Here is an 18855-nt window from a genome sequence, read left to right on the forward strand (position 1 = left end):
TATGCCCACATAAATTCTGACAGTGTATGTTTTATCCTACCAAGGGATTACGGGATGGACCTTCCCAGTTGTATTATTTTATGATGATGTGTAAATCTTTCAAGCTATGAAATATGTTCATGACTATAGCTTTCAGTGATTAATTAGCAGAAAAATGTGTAAATTTTCCAGTTAACTCCATATAGTTCAAAAGTCGTTTTTAAAATGATAAAGGATTGATTGGTTTGTAGTGGTCAAGAAGTATAATCTGGGTATTTGAGTTGTAAGAGCTGGATATGTAATTATTCCATGGACAAGAATGTGCAGTTGTTGACTTTTTTCACTTGCTAAGGTATGCTAATCGGAGAAGAGAATGTGAACTTCCGCAGTTTGTCTTGTCTATTGCTCAGTATGTTTATGTCAAATATGATGATTTCGTAAACCAAGTATCTTGCTGAGGTCTTTATCTTTTTGCTTCTCAAAGTATCACCAGGGGAGTCTCTGATTAAAAACTACTTTATTAGTACAATAGTTCTGGCAATCTCACATGACAATAGCATGTGTGTCATAAATCTGGATGCAAACAAGCAGACATAATTTGAAAGTTTTGCACACTTGAAAGTCCACAGGAACAGGATATGGTTTGCTGAACTATAGAGGCATAAGATCTAATTTTGTCTAATGCAGAGATCCCAGGATTCTCTAGAAGAAATCCTGTCCATCTGATGCAGTTGCCTGTGTGTAGCTTTGTGTATTTTTATGTCACAAACATTTTTAGTCTCCCACAAGTCTATCTGTTTTTACAGACAGCTTTCCTTACTTGATGAAGTATGTCCAGCATATTTTAAAAGGTTGTAAAGAAAGTTGTTATTCTGACAAAAAAAAAATAATTCTGAATCAGTGATACTTATGTATGTTAGGAATTATTTTCTTGCCAAATTTTACTCTTCTGTCCTTAGACATTGGTGCTTGCAGAGATCTTAGAAAATATGCATATTTTTTGATAAGAGAAATGTTCACATTTTAAAAACCTTAACTGTCTGGGCACTTTGGTTTTCAGAGTTTTTCTCGATTTTATTTTTTACAAGAGAGCTACAAACTGGTAAAATTCCCACTTTCTTTTCAGTTCTTTTTTTGAGGTGAGGGTTGTTTTGTTTTTTTTTTTTTTAAATACAAAGGTTGATGTAATGGTTGCTTTTCAGGAAGTCCTGATGATGCTTGATAACTATGTAAGGGACTTCAAAGCACTGATTGACTGGATACAGCTACAGGAGAAGCTAGAAAAAGCTGATGCCCAAAGCAGGTAATTAGTTTTATTTTCTTTTTTAACCCACATCCAAATACTGTTTAATAGTAAAACTTCATTTTGTACCAGAGATTCAGCAAATAAAACTGATTTTAGTATATGCTGTAGGATGGCAGGAAGGAAATTTTCCTTCTGGACAGAACTGGTTTGAGGACATAGATTTCTAGGAGTGCTATCAGGGAGCAGCTATGCTGGAAATAGTAAAGGGTTTAAATGTATTGTGTCAGAAAAGTAAAACTGATGATGTCATTAGAATTTGTGTCGTGTGTTGAATTTGTACCTCGGTGCTTAAGTTTTAGCTTTGAGAGGTAAATGAGAAGAAAAGTTTTGCTTGTGTAGTTTGTGCCTGTAGAAGGTGGGAGACCTGTAGTATGTGTGGAGTGATAACACTCTAGTTCTTCCATTTTCCTTTGATGGGCAGCGAGTTCTATCCAAATCTCCACCAAACCTGGCAGAGTGGTTTTACTGGCTGACTATAGGTTGTTAATCCTGCTAGTAGTACTGGAACCAGTCAAAAAAGTAATTTACCACAGTGCTGTTCTGACTCTGTCTTCACCAGCACTGGGCTCTAAAAGTTTGATTTTGTGTTCAGTTGTCACCAGTTGTAATTTTGGTGTAGTCAGGTAGCTTTAGGAGCAAGAGTTAAAAATAAAAAAGAAAATTGCATCAGCTCCAATGAGAATCATAATAAAACTTCTACCTGGGCTTCCACCTCAAACTACGTCTGTTTGGATGAAAACATCTTTTGTTGGCGGCAGTTAATTTTAATGAACCTGTTCAGTTATCCTTGCAAGTAAACTTTTGTCAGGAAACGTTACTGCTCACAAAGTTTGGTATGTCAGTAGTATAATAGGAGGAGTGGATGGTGATATATTTGTTCAGTTGTACAGTTTTTTTATGTGCTGGAGATACTTGATACCCATATTAACCAAAGCAGCCTAAGCTGTACTGAGTGCTCTGTTACACAGGATAGGAAAATGTATGGTACATGAAATGGTCGTGGCCTTTTACATGAATTGTTATTGTCACTAGAACTAGAGGATATTTCCAGTCCTGCCCATCATCCTTCCCTTTTAACTGGTTGGCTGGATATTTGGTCCCACATTGACGAGTAAAAGAAGCATTGTAGTCTTGAAAGTATGCATTATTTTTGATACAGGTCTGCTTAATATGGTTTGGAGTTGGTGTAGAAACAATTGTTGAGAAGTATGATTAAATTCAGCAGTATTCATTAATAGTGTAAAGCATTTGTTGGTTCTGTTTTTCCTTTAAGACGATAGAGGAATAGTTATTGTGAATTTAATTTTTAAACTCTTCTTTCCTGATTTTGCAGACCGACATCATTAGCCTGGGAAGTAAAGAAAATGTCTCCAGGACGCCACGTCATTCCAAGTCCATCAACAGATAGAATTAATGTGACATCAAATGCTCGAAGAAGTTTAAATTTTGGGTATGGAACCATATAATCAATTTATTTAAGCTAAAATCAGGATTTATTTGAAGCAGAGTTCTTGAATACGCTATTTTTCTGTGGTAACAAATATACTGTTTTGCTGTTTATTAAGGCATATATGCAATTATTTGCATTGATGAAAGAAAAGTATGTGATCTGTAAAAGAAAGTCCTATCAAGGACATAATTTTTTACTTTGTTATATATTTTGTTACTGGTCATTCCAGAGACCTCAAGATAAAATACAATGAGCGTATTTCACATTATCTATTTAATACTCTCTTCCCACTACAAGACAATGTTCAAAGTGTCTGTAAGTGGCATTTTAAAATTGCCAGTGTCTCCAACGTGAATAGCTAGCTGAGCATGCACAAGTTGTTATAGATCTGAAGAGCGAATGTCAGGTGAGATGATTATGATTCTCAGGAATAGCAAAACTGAAGCCAGTTCAATATAGAGCATATTATATACTACAAGAAAGCATCTTTTACTTGTTAAAATGAAAACAGTTCTTTGAAAGCAGTTGACAAAAAATGTGCATAAACACTAGCTTAGAGCAGCACTGTCTGCTGCTGTTTCAGTTCTGGAGAGCATTCACGTGCCCAACAAATCTTTCTCAAGGTCTGTTCTTTAGTTCAATTTGGTTTAGTGGGATCTAGAGCACATACTATACTATTTCATAAATGTTTATAATGTCCTCAGCACAGAGATAATGTTAGAATATTTGATCAGTAGCTCTGAGTATTGAGCTCTCTTAAATTTTGAATATCAAATATTTCTAAAACAAATACTACAAAAGTGTGCTTGGTGGAAAAATTGGTCCTCTGAACAATTAGTCCCTTTGTTGGATGTATGTACTGGTACCTACCTGACAGTGTTTGAGAGGTGTCTCCTTGGAACATCAGCATTAAGGAGTGATTTTCCTGATGAAGTTTTCTAATTAGCTTTTCTGTTACTTGGCAAGATACTAAGAAGAGCTATGACTTTCATTTAGGAACCCTGCAGTGACGATTTCTGCAACACGCCTGGCTCCTGGTGTAAGTTGGGCTGATAAGGTGAAAGCCAGTCATGGAACTAAAGCTGCCAGTCCTGAGCTAATGACAGCACAAACCTGTCTGCCAGCTCCAGCCCAGAAGTCATCGCGGAAAAATGGCGAGTCTCCTCAAGTGACTTAAGTTATTTTCACAAACTCTGTGGTATAAAGTCAGTTCAGAGTGTAATGACTTATTTTCAAACCAATAGTAAGTCTAATTTTGCAAAATAGAATTTTTTGAATTAAGTATCAAGATAAAAGATTACTGCAGCTTTACATTGTAATAGTTAAGTTTAAGACAAAGTTGTTTTCATGTGTAGGTAGCATGCCACTGTATTTCCACAAACTAGAAACTGATCTCTTAAAATACCCAGTACATAACACCCTTAGGAATTAAAGGTCTTTGTTCATAAGCTGACAATCTAAATGACTACAAATTGGAATGGTTTAACAGTATAAGGAATAAGGCATGTCCAGGAATCTGTAAAAGAGCTCAAGATAGTTTTACGTGCCCAGGGGGACAATGTTATTAGAATCGTGCTGAAGTAACAGTTGATGTTTTTTTCTTTGAAGAAAAGAATTACCACGTTCAGTTATGAGTTGTTTCTCTAGACATTGTCCTTGGAGAACACTTGATGAGGGGGGATTTTGTTCTAGAAGAGGCTGGTTGAGTTGCAGACATAAAAAACTTTGCCATTTGGGTTATAAAGTTGTTTCTTTGTGCAAGCTGGAACCCTGACATTAACTTCAGAGATGCATTTTTTACATTTATTTTTTTCTGATGTGGTCCCAGATGGCTTTCTGCAGAATCAAAAAGCAGGATCTAGAAGTGGATATTCTGAAAGAAATTCAGAAAAAATGTTCATAATTAAAAAAAAAAAAATTATACTGGAAGAGCATGTATTAGTTTACGATAGTTGTATGTTCAGTCTAGTAGTAGTAGAAGTCACATTTAATGGTTTGGCAACTTCTGGTATATTATGGAACTAAAATACGTTCTCCAAGTGTCTTGCAATTTAACATAAGTGAGTTCATTAGCATGTGGATTTTTACACTTAGAAAACAATGAAAGCCATAATCAGTCACCATCAGAACTATACTCTAAAAATGGTTGTTTGGACAGGAACTGATTGAAGCCATTTGCACAAGGGAATATCTTGCTCTACATAGTTGCAGTGAGCTGATTAGAGAACAGTAGCAGTTGTGTTGAGTGTAACTAAAGGTGTAATTCCACTTTTCATTCTTGCCAGTAGTTGAATGAAACCCTTTTTGTGTTATCTCTGATATTAAAGTGATAGACTACAGGCTCTCCAAGCTGTTGTTAAAATGCCTTTTATTGTAGACTCAGGAAGTAAAACTGATCCGCACTTATGTATGGATGACGTATTTTTAAGAGGCTAAGAGAGAGACAAAAGTCCTTACCTTTATGTTAGTTTTAGGCATTTAAAGGGCTGAAGAGTCAGTGTTGTGCTCTGTTTTATTGTCCACTACCTGCAGCTGATGAACCTCAAAAAAGAGCAAAACTCCCTAGGTCCTGTAGTAGTGGCCAGTAAGTGTTCAGACTCTCTTAATCCTGACAGTCAACATTGGAGAATTTCATTGATTTTTTTCATGGCTGAACTGTAATATTTTTGACAAATCACACTCTCTTTGGGAGCAATCATGTTATCCTCTGTATGGAGGCTAGAGTCACTTTGGTAAAATCAAATTAACTTCACTGATTGGAACACAAGGGAATCTGTGAAGTCTACACCAAGGGAGTCACAGAGGCTCTTCACCTGCATTATTGAAGCAGATGTGAGGCTTGTGTATCATCTGCTCTGCCTGTTCACCAGCTAATGTATTCACAGCTGTTCGGTACATTCAGGCCTTGTGGGAGGGAGGATTCCCCCTGCCACCCTCTCATGCTTTCTTGCCTACTCTAAAGCCCAGCTGGGGCTTACAGTGGCAAGATTTCGCTAAAACACTTTTTCTCCAGTGATTTCTGACAGCAATATCATTAGGTCTCACAATGGCATCGTGAAGTTGATGAGTAGTATGATACTGTATCTGTTTCATTTTGGATGGAACTTCCAAATTTAACTATGGAAGTCCTTAGGGAGAGATAAAAGGCGGTATTTTTTCAGATATTTCTTTAAATTAATTATTTTTCTGGATTTGTAATTAAATGAGGTTAAATTTTCTTATCTCCTTTACCTCACTAAACTTACTGTTACCCTCAGTATTTTAAGGAATTTAAATAAGGATTTTTGTCTTTCATGCTTGAGTGTTTTCTCCAATATGGAACATAGTCTACTCTTAACTGTCTGACCAGTTCATGGGAAGAAGAAAGATTGGTTTAGTAGCAGTGGTACACAGAGGCAGTAGCCCAGCATGATATGAATTCCCTGTTGCACTTAGTAGGAGGTGAGATAGGTTATACAAGTTCAGAGTGTGTATTAAGACTGGAAGTAGATGCTTACAATTAGAGTAGTTGATTTTTGTTTGTCAAGAACATGCAAACCTCTCAGCAATACTGAATGTTTTTTGAAATCTAGTTTTATTTATTATTATTAGCTTTCCTATATTAATTGCTCATCTCCGTAATTGTGAATAGGTGTTTCTTCTTACGTAGCGAGGACTTCAGACTTTGCAGGATATGCAATCCTCTCAGGTAACTGTCCTGGTTTGGGCTCAGGCATGCTGGCATCTGATGTTGTGGGAGCACACGTGACTTCTGCAGATGGAGAACAAACTGCAGGAGTGTCATCACAGCCAGCAAAGGACAGTTTATTCCTAAGTACAGTCTATTCCTGACTAGTTGTCAAATTCTTCAGCACAGTTTCTGTTGAAAATTTTGTATTCATTTTCCTTTTTATCTTTTATTCCTCTCATATTTTTATGTGACCATTAAAAGTAGTCTGACAGTTACTATCTATAATTAAGTCTTTCTTGTTAGCTCACCATCTCTCGTTGTGGTTTGTAAGTTCACCATTTCTCACATCCCTACCTTTTCTCTGTTTTAAAAAAAGGTATTTTATTGTTCTGGTTTTCTTGTCTTCTGCTCTGTAACTCTGGCTGAGTTCATGTTTCTAGATTTGCTTCCACATTGCAAGTAATCATGATTTTCCAAAGTGCTTCTCAGATACAATAATACTACTTTAGACTTTTTTTTTTAATTTGACATTTAGTAATGAGTGGGGATGGTCAAATAGGCTTTGGTAATATATTACTTACATGTCCCTTCTTGAAGATTTACTTGCATCTCCTGAGGTAGACCTCCTAAGACCTTTGGACATATTTGCCGAGGTTTATTTTAATGATGTTGCCAGTAAGGCTGCTTGTCCTCTTCTTCTGGATGGAGTAACTTCGAAAGAATAAAGCCCTGGTGGCTCTGAGGGCCTCAAGATAACAGATGGCTTGTCACTTCCATGTAATGCAAGAGCAAGCCAGAACAGGGAAGTTCATGTGAAACTAGAGAATGATCAGGGTAGCCAAATCAATTATTCATTAAAAAAACTCTGGGAGCAATGAAACCCACCGTGTGATACTTAGTATGTGGATATGGCTACTGGGCTATATGAAAAGAATTACATACTTTGGAGGGAAAAAGTGAAGGAAGAGTGATGCACTACTGTGTGCTTTGCTTCAGATTAGGAACTATATGATATATCGTCAATAAATGTATTAGCTTTGAAAAACTCTCCATTAAAAACGTGCCTGGAAATGACTGAATGCTAGACTGGTAAGTGAATTAAAATGAAAAAGTGACTTCTTGTGCACAGCTAATTGTCAGATGGCATAAAACCGTTAAACTGATTCCAAATATTCCAAAAGTCTGAATGAGTGTTTGCATGAAAAACAGTTCTGTATTTAAAGAATTCACCAAACAATATTCTTTCAAACACAAGTGTTTCTGTGCTGTTAAAATAATAGGATGAGTCTTGAGTAGTAATTATGAATCTGACAGTGAGCAAATGCAAATTAAAAATTAAACATACATGACTTTTACTAAAATATTCATTCTTACTGTAGTAAGCAGCCTTATGTCTTTGCTATGCTCTGAATAATTCTATTCTGACTGATTTTACAATTTTAGAGTACTAAGAAATATACCGTGAAACAAGGAATCAAGTAGGCAATGCAGGCAAGAAGGTTTTTTTTCCCCGTTAACTTCAGTAGTTATTAGTAAAGATATTAATAAAATACATTAGAAGATACTATCACATTTATTAGTAAGAGACAGATGGGATTAATATACCTTATTATCTAGAAGTTAGTAAAATGATCTTTAGGACATAACTAGTACTTAAAGGGTAGCTCATGATCTTTTTTAAAGTAGAAAAGATGCCTTATTTAAAAGCTGACTTCAGTTTTTGGAACAAGTACAAGTGAAATCTTCCAACAGTCTTGTTTTGCAAATGACAAGCGAAAGGAAGCACAATCCAAAAGTCTGCTACAGGAAAGCCATGGAGGTTTTTTGGTTGGTTTCAGCAGTCTTCTGAACAGTCTCTTTGTTGTCCATAGATTGCTTGCCAGGGAAATTTCTTGGCCAAATTTTATCATAAGCTATATACAGCAAAATCTTTGTGGTCCTACCAATTAGAGAAGTCAGTGGCGTAGGAGCAGCTGTTTATACAAGGGGCCCAAACAGTCCTCCTTGTCCCAAGTAGTGCAGGGCCACAGTCAACACAGGCTGTGTGCCTGGAGCTTTCTGCAGTAAATCTGTTTGTGATTCATGTGGAATTAAAACCCTATTCCCTGTAATATTGTTGTAGATAAAATCGTCTCTGAGAGGATAACAACATCTTTCAACCACTTGGGTCCTGTAGGTAAAAATACTTTTTCCATATAAAGACAAAGAAATGAAAATAAAGCCAAAATCACTTACAGGATTAAAATAGAAAGTGTGTCGTAAAGCAGAAAATGCAATCTGCATCTTTTTGACTGCCATTCCTCTCTCTTATCAGTGGTGCATATTGCAGCACTTGCAAGTGCACATGGAGGAATGAACACAGAAAGGCTTCTTGCAGAGGTATGCTGTCTCTGGTTACCATCAGTAATCTGAAGAGATCAGCTATAGTTATTCACACAAAGTGCTGGAATTTTGTTCAGTTTAAAACATGCAGCAAATTTTTTCTAGAGTAAAGCAGTTTCAACAGTAAAATATCACACTGCATCATTGTTTTGCATCTCTCATATTACCTGTGTTGTTAAGGTCTGTGAACAACTACACAGTTATGTAAAAACAGCTATTGCATGAACTGCTCAGCTAAGACTGTTAACCCAACTGGTCACTCATGATTTACACCAGCTGTTGGGCTAGGCTGCTGGGTTTCATCTGGAGATATTGACAGAACCCAGTGGCTAAATGAGCACATTGGGAAGTGCTAGATGCCCGGGGTAGAAAAGTGTGAAAGTGCCGTTTGGTTCTTGTTTAGGCTCATTTCCAGTTTGCTGGTTTTGATGGTGTTGAACTTTGGGTCAAGTCCACCTAAGGGTAATTTAGTCCAACAGATACAATGGTTTTATCTTTTACCTAAAATAATCTTTGTTTAATTGACAGTTCTAAGACTGTCACTGCAGTGCTTCATAGTGTAGCACCTGGCTGAAAGTGTTGGTACCAGAATTTCTGTACTTGTTTTAAATGAGTTGCCAGAAACACATGCCCTGGAGGGAAATTTAAAAAGACTCAAGGATTTTTGACCATGAAAATCAATGTTAAGACAGGTCCTCTTCATGTACTGTAAATTGCTTTAAAATAAGCATATGTGTTCTGAAGAGAAGAAAAAGAACATTGTTCTCTCATCTCCCTGTGGGTGCATTGACCTGCATGTAGATATTATTGGCAATCCATAAAGGTGCTTCACTTCCTGTAACCTAACCATCATGGGTTCCTACTGAAAGCAGGTGATATTTTTAGAGATCTTAACACTTTCATGTGTTATGAACACTTTTTTTTTAAGCCACTTTATATTTTGCTTTTAAAAATCAGATCTCTAGAAGTGCAAGTTTTAAGGTAATCTTTAAGTTGGTAATGTGGAATTTACCATAATTTAAAAATTATTCCCTTTTTTTAGCACCCTTGGGTGTTTCACGTTACATTTTTTTGACAACCAAGTAGACTTTTATTTATTCCTATACCTATTTATGTTAAACTTGAATATTTGAGCTCTGATCTTTATGCCTGAGCCTCAGGACCATCTTTGTTAGTAAAAGCTTTAGAAATCCCAGAGAATGAATTTTGTTTTTTAAGTTCTATTCTAAATTTTTTCCCTTTAGAGTAGGTTTTGTTGATTCTCTGCTCCCAGGTAAAAATAATCTATCACATCCTTCTCTTCCTTTTATGTGAATGATCCTAAAAATAGCTTATGCCAAAAGTATATTGAAAAATACTGTGCACAGTTAATTCTTGATTTTTTTTTTCAAGAACTTTTGTTCAGCAAATAGACAGGCGTGACCTTACCTTTCATGCTTGAGTTGTCTCACCAGGTCTCAAAAGAATCACTTGCCATCATTTCAAAATGTATGGGAAATTATGTGTTGGTATTAACTGCTGGCCACAAAAATGTTACATATGGAGAAGGGGGTTCACCTTGGTATTGTAGAAATCTGATCACATTTAAGAGCTGACACTTGAGGAAAACAAGTGTAACTCTGAAGGCTTTTCAGGAGTGTACCGAGATTAGATATCAGAAATGATGATCGGCAAGTTGTATTTAACAGCTGCTTAGTCATCAAAGTAAATTGAAGAAAAGTACTCTTCTATTTTCTCCTTCAATTTTTGGTCCCACTACAGCAATATTTTGCTATTTCCTGGAATCCAGGAAAAGAAATTTTTCAAAAGCTGACACTGATTAGTGTATTTTTATTATCAGAATAAAACAAATGGAAAAAGCAAAAACACGTCTGAAAGAAAAATAATCCACATTCTGGACAATACTTCCCACAATAAGATGTGCAATTACATCTGTAATTGAAGAGGTTTTTTCTCTCACAAATGACCTCTGATGTTACTGTTTCTGCAAAGTACAAGAGTGTTTTTGCTTTGTTGTGCTTTACTGTCTTCTGAAATAGTAACATAGGCATGGAAAGCTTAAGTTACATGTTTCTAGTTTTCTCATGGTTTTGTGCATTGTTTACCTTAGCTTCTTGAAGTAAGAGAACTGATCCCATGAATAGAGTTGTTCAGTGTTTGTGAAACTCCTTGAAGGCATTTGCTGCTCCTTAAAGTAAAAACCTTTGTCAAAGGTTAATTGATTTTTTTTTGTATTAATTTTTAAAGAGAACACTTTTATTGCACAACTTGTGTAACAGTGTAATAAAACAGTTGTTTGTATTACTTCTATTTTTAAGTCTGCCTTTCTTAGAATGGGGTGTTTGATTTTTTTTATGTAGATCGAAAGGATGCAGAGGGCTGGGAAACAGTTCAGCGTGGAAGGCCTGTTCGATCTCGATCCACAGCTTTGGCAACAAAACCTCCTGTCACTGCAGAATCACTGAAGTCCAGAGGTGACAATGACAAAGAAAACATCACTTCACCACTGTCAGAGAGTAAGCATGAGAGTTTGCTCGCTGATGGTGTTGTGTCCAAAAGCACGGAGCTTGTACAGAAAGATCCTTCACATCAGTCTGAAGGCCCTCTTACTGAAAGGACTCAGGTCAGTACAATTTTGAACCATTTTCTAGCCTTAAATCTTGCAACTTTTTCTTTAGAACATTTTCTAAAGGTTGTGTTGTCTTGAGCTTTTATTCACTGAGCAGATTGGAAAAGGATTTAAAGATAATGACTGTTTCAGTTACAGTTATGGCAACGCATTAAGATGTTGGCACAAATTGGCCAGTCACAAATCATGAGATGAACCATCTATTTTATAATGCTGTGAACAAGTATCCCATGTTTTTCAAAAAATCAGCATTGGGCACATCTCATAAATAGATGATTACTGGTAGAAAGATCCAGCTTTTGCAAGGTTATCAGCAACTGAAATATGTGTGGAGTTATTTACATCCCTCACTGTAAGGTTGTCAGGTATGTTGTTAAAATCCTCTTGAGCCTGGTGACTTTAAAAATCAGTATGTTACACATCATTCATTTTGCAAATGTCTTGTTAGTTCACAGTACACACCTCGGAAGACAATGGGAGCACTAGCACACCGTTGCAAGAAGATTCCTCACAAGCAGTTTCTGAGATGCCTCCAGTTCTCACAAATACTGACCATACTTCAAAAACTCTGCAGGTCAATGAATCTTCCTCTGTGATCACTAATTCTACAGGCCAGCATCAAACAGAAGAAGCTAAAACTGAAATTGAAATGGATCCTTCTGATATTTCAAATGTGAGTGCTGCCAGATTGGTAAGAAATCTTATAAGATTTCTGAGTAAATAATAAATGAAAGCCTTAGTTTTCATTCTGTGTTGCACAGTGTTTATTGTTAGCCTGCTATAGAAATTGTAGAAAAGTCTATAAGGAACTTAATGTAGAAAAAAAAATTGTTGCACAGGCACTTCTCGTGACAGGGTTTAATATCAGTAAAGTTTCTGAACTTAAACTAGAAAGACATAAATGCATTATTTGGAATAAATAATGAAAGACATAAATGTGTTATTTGGAATAAAGAGATCTGTGCTCCCATTATTTATTTTACATGTATGTTTGCCATAATTTTTCATTTCATTCTACTATCAATCATTTTAATTCAGACTCTCATTAAATTCTTACTCCAGTTTTGCTAATTATTCAAACTGGAAACACATGGGATATCAAAATTCTGTTGGAAACAAATGTAGACCTCTGCCTTTTTAGACTAGCTGAACTGTTCTCTTGGGTCTTCCTGTACAGCTAGGAATTTGAATTAATGCCATTCTTGAGCAACAAATATGAATTCAGTATTCTGGTTTTATGTGGCTTCCCAGAAATAATGTCCTTTCTCCTCTGTAGAGTTCTGCAGGTTTCAAGGTGTATCTGCTTTACTGGGATTCTCTGAATGGAGAATTGCAGTAATGCTAAGTAAACTCCAGGTTATACTCTCAGGTCATGTTTGGTTTTATTTTCAGAAACTAGATTAAAATTCAGCTTTGCAGAAGTTTTCCTGTAAATTGCTTTCCCTTTAACATCTTTTCCAAACTGGACTCCTGATAGGTAATTGGCAAGTCAAGTACCTGTTTGATTTGAGAGCCGATTTCTAGCATCTCATCCGCCAACATTGTTTCAGATCCTCAATTATTAACAGTTCAGGATGCGGACAGTTTGGTGGCATCGGCATCTCTTGTGAGAATTTTAATTCTGACCAGATTGCTTTGAATACAGAGTTGTGTATTGTGGCACATTGTTTGGTAGCCAGACTGGAAATGAGCCAGTTAATACTGGACATTAAAGAAGAAAGTCAGCATATTCAAGCTCACATTCTTGCCTAACTATCTTGTCATTCATACTGAAAAACACGTATAGCCTGACATTCTGTTGTATTAATTATGGTAAAGTTTCCAGATACAGTTCATCTGCAGACCAATTTTCATATTTAAATAATCCTTTGGAGCATGATTCCTTTTCTGGAGTTAACAGCAGAGCATGCCATTAATATTTTGGAGTATGCATTGCGTAATCCCTAAGAGTAGGGATTTAAAAGAATAATTAGAGAAGAACTGTCTCTGTTGCTTTTAATGACAATGTTTTTGTAACACATTTTGGGTTGATGTGAATGATCATTGATTTAATTGGTGTTTCATGAAGCTATTAGATGGGTTAACAGTTGCTAACAGTTTTAGTGGAGCTTGTATTTCAGTTACCCTCACAAAATATAGCAGTAAAGGAACTACAAGTAATTAGAAGTTGAACAAAATAAAATGTTTTTCATAGTAACTATATGGAAACCACTTTTTTGTACCTACTGATTTTTTTTTTTTTTCTGCTTTCATGTTTCCTACAGTCTATGGCTGAAGTCCTTGCGAAGAAAGAGGAGTTAGCAGACCGCCTGGAAAAGGCAAATGAAGAAGCCATTGCCAGTGCTATTGCAGAGGAAGAGCAATTAACTAGAGAGATTGAAGCAGAGGAAAACAATGACATTAATATTGAGACTGACAACGATAGCGATTTCTCTGTGAGTGTTGAATTTCTGTTAAGGTACCCAAGTCAAACTGGCTTTAGTGTCAGCCAAGTGTGAATATAGAATTTCCTGGTGTTCATTTTTGCATTACTGTAAGCTGGTTTACATGCAAATGAAGTAAATGATGTCATGCGAAAATTATGCTAAGGTATATTTAGTCTTACTAAACTCAGCAGCACAGTGCTGCTGACTGGTACAAATTCCTCTGATGGTGCAGTCCTGTTTCTGTGTGCAACACTGGGAGAGTTGGGACTTGTTATTTTCATTTCTACCACACAGGAGCTACTCTAGGTGAAGCAGAAGTCTCAGTTTCTGCTGTCAGAAGCAGCAGGAACAGCATCTGTCCTTGAGTTGGGTAGTTCGGTTTGGAAACGTTGCCGAGTATTTCCCAGGTGTCCCTTTTTAATCATATCACAGGGTCATGGTATCACTGTGGTTGGAAAGGACCTCTAGAAACGTCAAGTCCAACCTTCATTCCAATGTTTCCCTAACCACTAAAACATAGCCTCAAGTGCTACATGTACTTGTTTTCTGAACATGCCAGGGATGATGATTCCACCACCTACCTGGGATGATGACTTCAGATTCTTAATGCGCATGTACACCTGTGAATTAAGGTTTATGTTCTTACTGTCTGGATCTTACTACCTTTCAGGCTGGTATAGGCAATGGAAGCATATCGTTCTGTGGTATGTCTATGGACTGGAATGATGTGCTGGCTGATTATGAAGGTAAATTGTCATACATTACTGTCTTTAGGTTGAAATGACAGCAAACATTAAAGATTACCGTATTACTCATGGCTAGTTAAGGTTTCAGAAGATCCCCATACATCTAAATATTATTCCAAGTTATATTATTTCTTATATTATTTCCTTAGGAGAGATGGACTTATGCATTCAAACTATCTCTGTGCATCTTTGTTCTTCAACTTTCTTATCTCTGTTAGAAGATAATTTAAAATTTGTTATCTAGTTTTATCTTACCGTTTGGATAAAAGCATAATAAAATTATTAAGCATTGAAAATGCACAGGAATTAGAGATGCTTCAGTCTGTGTTGGCACCTTTCATAGGCTTGAGAGAACTTCGAGAGGAACTTGATTGTACTTCTCCCAGAGAAGCGTATTTAAATATCTGAGTCTTTGTTTTCTTTATGGACAGCTCGTGAATCATGGCGCCAGAGTAATTCCTGGGGAGACAGAGTGGAAGAAGAGCCTGCACGGCCACCTGGGCACGGAATACACATGCACGAGAAACTGTCCTCACCGTCACGCAAAAGGTTTTAGAGCTGTTACCTGTCTTGATTACCCAGTGGAGACAAGCAACCAAACTCATGGCTGCATGAAGCTGCTCATAGATCTACTTTCTGTAAATCTCTGGGCGGAAAGTGTTACAGAAATGAATATATTATTCTCATAACAAACTAGGCTTGTGCTGCATTGTCCAGTAAATAAATATTTGAAGACTAGAAGAACAGTATTTACATTTAGGGGAAATAATTGCTCCCCAGTAGCCTGTTTGTTTTCTCTTACTTGAAAATGACATAAAAATGTTGGCAACACTGTCAGTTAACATTGCCTCACTTGCTTTTACTTTTCTTTGTTTTTTATTAAAAGGACAATAGCAGAATCCAAAAAGAAACATGAAGAGAAACAAATGAAAGCTCAACAGCTGAGAGAAAAGTTACGTGAAGAAAAGACACTGAAGCTTCAAAAATTAATGGAGAGGGTAAGCGTTCTCTGACACAGAGGAGCTTATTTGCTGCTTTTCAGAAAAAGTTTTTTCCTCATCATCGAGAACTGTTAGAGAATAGAACTAGCAGTGAACTGAAGTTTTCTTCTGATTTTGAGTTCATATAGTTTTCACAGATGACTCATGCATCACAGGTATTAAAGAAAGCATTATTTCAAATCATGAACCTCTATGAAAGTGTTGCAAATGTACTGTACGGACTCAGATTTGGGACAGGTGTGATACAAGTAGAAATGTGTTACAAGTGTCCAACATAATGCATAAACTCAGCAAACTGAAGCAGTTAGAAATCAGTGTACTTTGGGTTAAACAATGCAGGCTTTGTGCAGGGCATCAAAATGTTTTATTACTGTAAAATAAAGCTTCAAATATTAGAAAATTCTAAGGAAGATTCAGGCCCTATTTTCAGTTACAGTATTTGTAAGGAGTTTACTCATTATATATAGGAGAAAGATGTACGTAAATGGAAAGAAGAATTATTAGATCAAAGACGCAGGATGATGGAGGAAAAATTACTCCATGCAGAATTTAAACGTGAAGTGCAGCTACAAGCAATTGTGAAAAAAGCACAGGAGGAAGAAGCTAAGGTAAGTTACTTTGTTTTAAAGGGGAGCTAGTTAATAAGTTATGCTTGTGTATGTTTTGTACCTCACAGTGGGATGAGGGAGACAATCAGAAGTGTGGAAGCGAGAAAACTCATGGATTGAGATTAAAACAGTTTAATAATTAAAAAAAATTAATGTAGTTAATGTGATGAGAAGAACAATAACAGAGAAGTAAAACCCAAGAAAGACAAATGATTGAAATGAAAACAATTGCTCACCACCAGCTGACCCAAACAAAACCAGCACAACATAAATGAAATATTTTAAAGAGTTTGTCCCAAGTTGAGATACAGGCATCTCCATAAAACTAAGTTGTTCCATTATGTAATGAGCATGTATCCATGCAGTGATTCCTGCAGCTGTTCATCCTTATTACTTAAGATAAACACATATTCTTTGATATTTTTAGTATATACATTAAAGTACTTTTTAGTTAGTCTTTTAATAGATGCAGGTTTTTGCTGTGGGTTTTTTTTTTTAATTCTTATGTATTGCACTGCCATGTGGTTGAAAAATATAATATGTTTGTGAAATGGGCTATACTGATAAGGAATATGAAGAGCTTGTTTGGGTTTTTTTTCTTTATTTGCTGTATGGGTAGTTTCATTTTTTTGTTGAGTAAGTACCCATATATTTGAAGTTAGATCAAAAGACATTTTGGATTCTGTCAGCACTTTCATATTTGACTGATTTAGCTAGCTGGGACTTAGCATTCTACGTTTTGTAAAAAAGAATAGACTAATGAAGTCTCCTTCTCCAGAAGAATGGCAGGATTTTCCTGGCATTTATCCAAAGTTTCTTTTTCTGATAAAATCCAATTTCTCGTTTTTATATTCCATAGGCTACCTGATTTAAAAAGAAAAGAAAAAAAAAAAAAACCAAAACAAAACAGAACAAACAAAAAACCCACACACACACACACACACAAAAAAAAGTGCCAGAGCACTATTCTCAGCTTGGTACTTTTCCAGCCCATTCTGGAGAAATGTCACATCAATATCACTATCAAATGTTTATTTAACAAATGGATAGAATTCCCATAGAATGAAACTTACTTCATCTTCTCAGATCATCTTTTACACTTTCTAATTATTTTCAGGTAAATGAAATTGCATTTATAAACACCTTAGAAGCTCAGAACAAACGTCATGATGTGTTGAATAAACTAAAAGAATATGAGCAACGTTTAAATGAATTACAAGAGGAGCGTCAACGAAGACAAGAGGAAAAACAAGCACGTGATGAAGCAGTTCAGGTACATGTTGGTAGTTGCAGGGGAGCAATGAATTATGTATTTGTTTTTAATTTTGGCTGTGCAGTCTTTGTTGTTTTCTGTCTTGTCTCCTTTGTTTAACTTCAGAAAAGTATAATAGTTTCTCCTTTGTAATATTTCAGCAATAAGAGGGAGAAAGGTAAATTTTCACACCTCTGTAGGGTGCTACTTTTCATAAAGCAAATATTTAAGAATGCAGGGCCCTCATCTTGCCATGTAAACACATTCAGCATTCCAGCACGTTTTGGGTTGTGCTAATGAAATCTCATACTGCCTCCTGAAAGGAAGATTTGCTAGCGTAGCAATGTTAATTTTCAGTGCTGGATTTCATGGCAAGGAATATGTTTTAAAAATTTATTTAAATATCTGGTTTTTAGTTAAATATTCTGTCCTACAAAACAGACTTACTTCTCAGTAAGATAAGGATTTGAAGAATACATTAAAAATCCAGTTCTTCCCAGACTTACAGCTAAACCGAATAATCACATTTCCTCTTAAGTAAAACCCACTGATTTAATGTCTACTCATAAATGTCTTATTTAAATATGAGGTTTCAGACATGCTTTTTTACATTTGTTGCTGACAGAATATAGCCATTCTATCAGAAAAGTAGTTTAATTAGTGAGAAAAAAAAATTAAGATTGAGTAACGCAAAAGAAATCATATTCACTTGATAGCATAAAAATTCATTGTCAGTGTCTTTTGTTTTATAACATCATTTGGATACTTTCAGAATCATAATTTAAAAATTAGTATTCCATGCGAACACATGTAATTTCTATATTATTTGCATCCTGTAGAATGTTTAAATTGTTTTCAAATTCTCTTATGAATAAATCAATTTTATAAGTTTTATAGTGGATAGACTTTTTTAGGATGAGCAAGATATGTAGCAAATGTGTAGCTTGCTTCACACAAATGTGTATGTATGTTCAAACTTCTGCATATACTCATATTGGCATAATATTCCTTTATCTAATAAGAATTTTGTTTTTTTCCTGAGAGAAAAATTAGAATTTACTTTTCTATGGGTAGGAGCGCAAAAGAGCCCTGGAAGCAGAACGCCAAGCCCGAGTTGAGGAGCTTCTGATGAAGAGGAAAGAACAAGAAGCACGAATTGAACAGCAAAGGCAGGAGAAAGAAAAAGCACGAGAAGATGCAGCACGGGAGAGGGCCAGGTAACTAAGCAATAACTTAATTGGTTCCCTGCCCTTCACCATTATCCTTCAGTACCTTCTTAGCTCTTCAGGCTTAGTATTTTATTATATTCATCTTAGTTTTATTGCTAACAAGACCTTCTAATAATTTGCCTTTTTCACATGTCAGCTTAGTTTTCAAAGAAAGCAAGATTAATATCCCCATATTCC

The 18855-nt window shown here is 35.9% G+C and overlaps 1 protein-coding gene across 2 annotated transcripts in view; it reads left to right on the forward strand.

The window, feature by feature from the left end:
* Positions 1 to 1184: 1184 nt before the first annotated feature.
* Positions 1185 to 18855, forward strand: part of SCAPER (S-phase cyclin A-associated protein in the ER) — a 124122-nt gene continuing 106451 nt past the window's right edge. The window contains exons 1-12 of one of the 2 annotated variants that reach the window (XM_008943171.1): positions 1185 to 1282; positions 2619 to 2735; positions 3732 to 3889; positions 11148 to 11410; positions 11865 to 12107; positions 13681 to 13851; positions 14513 to 14588; positions 15020 to 15137; positions 15475 to 15586; positions 16057 to 16197; positions 17315 to 17470; positions 18524 to 18666. In XM_008943171.1, coding sequence (XP_008941419.1) covers positions 1191 to 1282; positions 2619 to 2735; positions 3732 to 3889; positions 11148 to 11410; positions 11865 to 12107; positions 13681 to 13851; positions 14513 to 14588; positions 15020 to 15137; positions 15475 to 15586; positions 16057 to 16197; positions 17315 to 17470; positions 18524 to 18666 — 1790 coding nt within the window. In that variant the 5' untranslated portion in view covers positions 1185 to 1190. The remainder of the gene's footprint in view (positions 1283 to 2618; positions 2736 to 3731; positions 3890 to 11147; positions 11411 to 11864; positions 12108 to 13680; positions 13852 to 14512; positions 14589 to 15019; positions 15138 to 15474; positions 15587 to 16056; positions 16198 to 17314; positions 17471 to 18523; positions 18667 to 18855) is intronic. The other variant, XM_008943172.1, reaches the window with a different exon arrangement.

Source organism: Merops nubicus, unplaced genomic scaffold (assembly GCF_000691845.1).
Source record: "Merops nubicus isolate BGI_N331 unplaced genomic scaffold, ASM69184v1 scaffold31416, whole genome shotgun sequence".
Lineage (NCBI taxonomy): Eukaryota > Metazoa > Chordata > Aves > Coraciiformes > Meropidae > Merops > Merops nubicus.